This window comes from Agrilus planipennis, unplaced genomic scaffold (assembly GCF_000699045.2).
Source record: "Agrilus planipennis isolate EAB-ADULT unplaced genomic scaffold, Apla_2.0 scaffold338, whole genome shotgun sequence".
Lineage (NCBI taxonomy): Eukaryota > Metazoa > Arthropoda > Insecta > Coleoptera > Buprestidae > Agrilus > Agrilus planipennis.
Window position 1 is genome coordinate 96,695 of NW_020439108.1, and position 6,367 is coordinate 103,061.

General features: G+C 32.8%; 3 protein-coding genes across 5 annotated transcripts in view; 2 read left to right on the plus strand and 1 right to left on the minus strand.

Moving 5' to 3' along the window:
• The window catches only part of LOC112905342, a 10,373-nt gene extending 6,761 nt beyond the window's left edge, over positions 1-3,612 (plus strand). Inside the window, exon 2 of the mRNA XM_025977524.1 lies at positions 2,755-3,612. Coding sequence (XP_025833309.1) covers positions 2,755-3,405 — 651 coding nt within the window. The 3' untranslated portion in view covers positions 3,406-3,612. The remainder of the gene's footprint in view (positions 1-2,754) is intronic.
• Positions 1,040-2,570, plus strand: LOC108742952. Its single transcript, XM_018478322.2, has 5 exons — positions 1,040-1,364; positions 1,455-1,612; positions 1,662-1,879; positions 1,941-2,068; positions 2,140-2,570. The coding sequence occupies exons 1-5, from the start codon at positions 1,235-1,237 to the stop codon at positions 2,514-2,516; spliced, it is 1,011 nt and encodes a 336-aa protein (XP_018333824.1). The 5' UTR covers positions 1,040-1,234; the 3' UTR covers positions 2,517-2,570.
• Positions 3,613-3,706: 94 nt separating the features above from the next.
• The window catches only part of LOC112905343 (F-box/WD repeat-containing protein 7-like), a 13,251-nt gene continuing 10,590 nt past the window's right edge, over positions 3,707-6,367 (minus strand). The window contains exons 2-8 of one of the 3 annotated variants that reach the window (XM_025977526.1): positions 5,994-6,124; positions 5,679-5,869; positions 5,515-5,604; positions 4,949-5,215; positions 4,512-4,838; positions 4,254-4,433; positions 3,707-4,168 (exon numbers count right to left, since the gene is read on the minus strand). In XM_025977526.1, coding sequence (XP_025833311.1) covers positions 3,983-4,168; positions 4,254-4,433; positions 4,512-4,838; positions 4,949-5,215; positions 5,515-5,604; positions 5,679-5,869; positions 5,994-6,123 — 1,371 coding nt within the window. In that variant the 5' untranslated portion in view covers position 6,124 and the 3' untranslated portion in view covers positions 3,707-3,982. Of the gene's footprint in view, positions 4,169-4,253; positions 4,434-4,511; positions 4,839-4,948; positions 5,216-5,514; positions 5,605-5,678; positions 5,870-5,993; positions 6,140-6,367 lie in introns of all 3 variants that reach the window. The other 2 variants (XM_025977525.1, XM_025977527.1) reach the window with 2 other exon arrangements.

Below are 6,367 nucleotides of genomic sequence, written 5' to 3' on the forward strand. Positions count from 1 at the left end.
AAAATATTTGTGGTTACACATCCGCCATCCACTCCTCTTAAATTTAATCTTTTAATAGTTGTATTTTTGCTTTATTTATAAAATTGCTTTGAATTAAATATTTGTTTATTAATCGTTTATTGATTGTACTTTTTACTTTCATTAATCTACCCATTTACGATTAGGACATACAATGCCTTATTTATCAATGTTATTTATTTAAATGTTATTACACAGAATATAACAAAGTTAAAAAAAATCAATTATTCTTTTTTAAACTTTTTATTACGCCTATTATTTTATAAAAATAAATTAGAAAATTTAATAACCAGATTTTTTACATATTGCTTTTACTTCAGCACCTGTTAAAGGTTTGATACTAAACCCAACTATGTCTGGTTGGTGCTCCAAGTCCCTCATTTTTTGAAGCATTCCTTTAATTTCTTGTCGCTTTTCTTCTACTTCTTTACCAACTTTTTCCATCTCTTCCTTTAAAAAAGTACTACATGTCTTATTACTAAAATCCATATAAATATTTCCAAACTTCATCGAAATAGTTTTGCAGTCTGACTGTTGAATGGTCCGAAAAGCTTCTCGTAATTTATTATGCTTATCAGCAAGAGCTATTTGAACTCTTCTTTCAGTTAAAATTTCTTGAGCTAAAGTCTCTACCTCTAAAAGGTAAGTAACAGTCTTTTTCATTTCAGGAATTTCAGCAAAGTAAGATAAGTCTTCTTTTAATGACATGTTTACACTTTATTAATACAACAAATTCACTTTAGAAACTAATCTTTAATATTACAAAATGTTATTACATTTGCACATTTTACATATTTGAAGTTTGTGTACCTCTCTTAAGGTTATGTACATTTAACACTATAGACATAGATAATAGATACACAAAGGGACTATAGATATAGTTTAACACATAGAATAATCTATAGATTTAACATGAGTAGGAAGTGGTTGTTACATCAAAAAAGGACAATCTCTCTTAGGTTAGTGGGCATTTCATTAAAAATGGGCCCGTTTAAATTGTTAATGTAACGGTTTTTAAGTGTACCATGCATTTAATTTGACCACTAAAGCTATAAAATATATTAGATATATAAATCTCTCTTGTAATTACATTAGTAGATGCCTCATGCTTAGACACCAATCTAAATAAAGTTTTCTAACCTAAAAATTTTTAACGGTAACCTCAAAATCAAACTAAAATTCTTAGGAGTTTTGTGCAAACATTTAAATTAAAAAGATGGAATTAAAAGATGAAATAGAGCAGGTAGTTATATATCCTCCTAATAGACCACTCGAGAGGGAATTTACGCCATCTACGGAACCAGTCCTTTATCAGTACTTATTTTTTATTGATGTTAATAAGAGAGGTGAGCCTTTTTCTTAAAATTCTAGTAATTATCATCTCTTATACTTTATTTTAAAAATTTGAATTACAATTTCTTTTTACATATCTGCAGGTCAATTTTTAGTTGGTTGTTCTAATATAACTGGCTCCTATTGGGAAGGAACTCTATTTTTCTATAAAGATGGTTTATCTGCTATTGAACACAATTATTCAAACTACTTTATTAGTAATTCATCCATTGCTGATGGAAAATTTTTCACAGATAACATGGTATTATATTTATTTTATCTGTAACATGAAATATAAAACATTTGTTCAGTTATTAGTGGTAGAAGATTCTGGGGGATTGAGACTTTTAAAGGTACCTAATAATCCCAATTCTCCATTAAAATGCGAAGCACTTCTTAACACAGTTGATGGAATAGAAAAAATTGCGGTATGGAAGGACAGTAATAATGTAATTAGTTGTTCAGACAATTCTATTCATTTATGGACAATAAACGATGACTTATTAACTAATCCAGTAAAGGAATTCAGGTAAAAAGAAAATGTTATGTAGATTATAATAACAAATAAGAAAATTACATTTTTGTTAAAGAAATTACCATACAGAGCCAGTTACAGATATTGCAACTAAAGTAGATGATGAGGGATTGTTTGCTTCAGTTTCAATGGACCGTAAAGCAGTTCTTTGGGATATACGACAACCCATTACTCCTGCATCAGGTAATTTAATATTTATATTCGCGTTTTTTAAATATCTCCTGTTTTCGTTTATGTATCTGTGTATTCTTTAGTTTTATATGCAAATGAATTTGGTTCGCTAACAGCAATTGCATGGAATGAATCAAACTCAAACTATATGGCTGTTGGGAGTGAAGGGGGTGATATTTATATGTTAGATATCAGACAACCTAAAGACTACGTAAACGTTGCTCATGGGTTTGAATGTAAAGTGCACCATCTCAAATTCAACGATGGTTCGTATTTAGCAGCGGCAGGGGATTCACCTGGGTTTTTAGTTCTGGAAAGCGACGATGACAAGTTGACACCGATTTATCGGAATAGGGTACACAAAGGCTTCGTAAGAGGATTTTCATGGCATAATAAATTCTTGTATTCATGCGGTTTTGACGGTAAAGTTCTCAAACATAACGTATTTGATTCTTTTTAGTACCCTTTTTATGTTTAATATTACTTTATAATAAAGTTCTTTTTGTTTAAATTACTTTATCTGAATATTTCTTTATCTACTTGTGCAATATGCACAATTAAAAAAAAACGAAAAGAACATTTTTACATATTTTTTTATTAAACAGAGCCACACCCTACATTCCAACTCTTCCATAGTTTACCTATAATTGTTTATTATTAATTATCNTAAAAACGAATACAAATCCAAAAGTCACAAGATATTGCAAACCTCGGACGTGAGATCGGTGAAAAGCGAAGTGGTGCGATGTAAACAAACTCATAAATCGAAAGAAACAGTAATCGGTAATACTTTAGACTTAAGACATGCTTATAAAATGCCAAAAAATCGGCCCGATATAAGGGTCAGGGCAAAATCTTCTCAAAGTTACAAAAATGAAGAAAAAATCAACAGGGAAAATAGAAATCGACAATTTAGGAATAATTTCGAAACGCTTAAGACGTCGCATTCAGAAAATGCAGAGATTACCAAAGACAAGTTCAGATCTACAATGACCAAATCCGTCAATAACGATTTAAAAGACATTTGCTATTTGGATAATTGGAATTCAAGGCGCAATAACCGTAAAAATATTAAAGAAAAGAAAGCATCAAGTCTCAGTATTCTTAAAGAAAAACACGGCAGGTTTGCAACAGCTGAGCGTAATACTGACAATAATATTATAACGAAGAAAAAAAATCAGCCGAACAATTTTAAAAAGGGTACTAGCGGTAAAAACTACTGTACGCAGACCTTCCTTATACAAACGTTACCTACACAACCGGCACAGATCCAAAATAATAATAAAATAGAATACTCTATTGACGAATTAATAAAAAATCCGTATAGAAAAAGGCGGAGAATTTATTAATGTACCTAATCGTTTTCTATTTAAATATGAATGCGGTACTTGTAAGATGTCTTAATATATAAAATTAAAAAAACACTTTTTCGACCTTCATAGCATATGTCTTTATAATACTAGAAACTTAATATCGAACACTAACATCTAAAAAACTCTTACTTTTGTACAAATTGTATGTTCTTTACTGATGCAATAAAAAATTATACTTTGTTACTGACTCGCTAGACTGCACTAGAATTTAACACCAAGGGGGCTAAAATAAATCTTAAAAAAATATGCGTACCAGCTACTAATCCAACTGCCACTATAATGCAAGGCCAGAGGGGAAGGGTGGGAGGGAAATTAAAGATTATCTGTGTAATAATGCTGCCGCAGCATTTAATTAACTAATTAGGGGAAACCACAGAAAAAGCTGAATACCCTTTGCTTATATTGCATATTGTTTTTGCCTTCAATTGATGGCAGTGGTATAGTAAGTAGTAGACCCTTTCTATGTTGGAACGAAAACTTTAACCTGTCCAATTATGTATAGAAAATTTTGTTTCAATGCAAAAATTAAAACGTATAATAAATAAACTATGACTTACTTATCTTTGTGAAGGTGCATGCAACGCACAGTGGATGTGTGTCCGTACAGGGTGTGAATGCAAACTCCCGTCTCAGCGTCCCATACTTTCAAAGTACGGTCAGTACTGCCGCTTATTATTATGCTGCCGGACATCTGGGAAGACCACACGCCCCCTGTGTGTCCAACCAAGGTTCGCAAACACTAAACAGTAAGGTAATTAAATTCAATCTCTTATATATATATATATAAAAAAACAATTTGAGGTAAAGGAAAACGAATTGTTTACCTTTCCTGTTGTCGCGGACCAAACTTTCAATGTATTGTCATCAGATCCACTAACGATGTGGTTTCCGCAAAACTGAAGGCACGTAATCACGTGATCGTCATGGCCCTTGAGCATTTTCGGGGGTTTGATGGGTCTACTACGCCAGTTCATTTCAATCGCGTGGTGTCTCATATAAGCTGCCTGTTTCAAACAAACCATAAAAGTTAAAGGATCTCTATAGGTCTAGAAAATAAGATTGTAAACAAATAATAAACTTACTTTCCAGGGCGAAGTATGACTATTGGGACAACGGGGCGACATCTTACGTTTGGGTATGTCTTCGATGCCGACCTGCTTGCACTTTTCTTTCCATAAGAGGTTGTCGTCAGCAAGAAAGCGCCAGCTACGACACGTTTGAGCAGCACGCAAAAGATCGGCAGGTTCAAGCAGCCGCAAAACAGACAGTGCCAGCTCTCGAGGCAATAGCGAGATAAAATCACGCTGAAACTGGGGCTCGATCACTTGCATCATGTGCCTCACTTGCGTGGGCTCGCAGCGAGTGATCAGCTCGTCTATTGCTAACAATCTTTCTGCGTTAGACCATCTCTGCAAAAACGATACAAAAAAATGCATACAGGACAATTATAATAATATAATAATGAAATGAATAAAAAGAAGATTTTATGCTATAAAAGATGTCGTTATTAAATTCGTACCTGAAACTGCGTGATCCACTCTCCTAATTCTGGGGGCGGATTGTCCTTTGTCGGAATAACAGCTCTAATAGTTTTCATCTTATCGCCAACAGGTGTAGTGACGACCGACTGATTATTACTGGAGGGGATTTCTGACTGAATTGGCGGCGAGGGTACGACGACGTTTTGAATTTCACTTTGCGCTTTATTAGATAACTCTGTGGCCTTTTTATCTGGTAACATTTTTTTGCACGGATGCCCATTTTGAAGGTCCAATTTTCGTTTTCTCTATAAACAAAAAAAAACAGCTATTATACAAAAAAAAAGATAGCGTGCGTTTAATGGCTCCATTACAATAATCATGGTGTTCAATTTTATCAATCAGAGAGAAGATTAGTCATAGATCATATGTTGGTCAACACAAACCAACTCAAACAAACTTTTTCATCACAGGAAATACTACTAACTGCATTGTACAGAGTGGATAAAAAAAATAACTGTCAAAAACGAAGTTCCCGTTAGAGAGCATATAAATTATTGATCTACCCTATACACAAAAGGATTAAAATAAAAACGCATTAGCGTACCCTTCGATCATATGCCGCCTTCAATGTACTTTTTGGTGTTGCAGGGCACATTGAATAAGGAGTTTCGACGCTATTAATTCCATTACAGTCCTAAAACAATGACGTCAACATTAAAAGTCAACAGGTCAATTTAATAGTAATTAAAATGGCAAGTATATGCTTACTTCATCTATAATACTTCTAACTGCATTATCGATTTCTTCCTGAAAAATATTGTTCCAAGAATGCTCTTCACAATCACCATCACACTCCTCTAAGCCTAATTCACTTAAGAACTCCGATTTCGTTTCAATCTTATCGTTACTATCTAAATTTGTTAAGTCATCCCCACTTGCATCTAGTAATTGGGAAGGGCCTGAAACAATAAGACATATTTTTAAAAACTACTGCAACGACAATAAAAACTCCTACGTTTTGTTTTAATGTCTAAAAGCTAACGATAACAATTATGTTTTCTTTTTACTTTTTTTGCCACTTACCTGGTACGCTATCAATACTTAAATTTTCCAAACAAACAGTTTCAGTAGGACTTGGACTTGTACACTCCTGTTTGAAATCAACTCCAACTAATGACAAATTATTTCTTTTTGGAGGACATGATTCTGCCATTCTAAGATAATACTGTCTGTAAGTAAATGGAATTTGTTGTGGTGGTGTTTTTTCCATTAAATTTAAGATATAATATCGAAACGCAGTGTACAAACATACAAAGAAAAACATTTCAATGTCATTTACATATTTGATGCAACACATTTACAAAATCCCCCTTTACACTATTTTATTACTGTTAATATTACAATACTGATTAATTATTTCTTATCTAGATTTCGAAGTTTAATCAGATAATAATAGA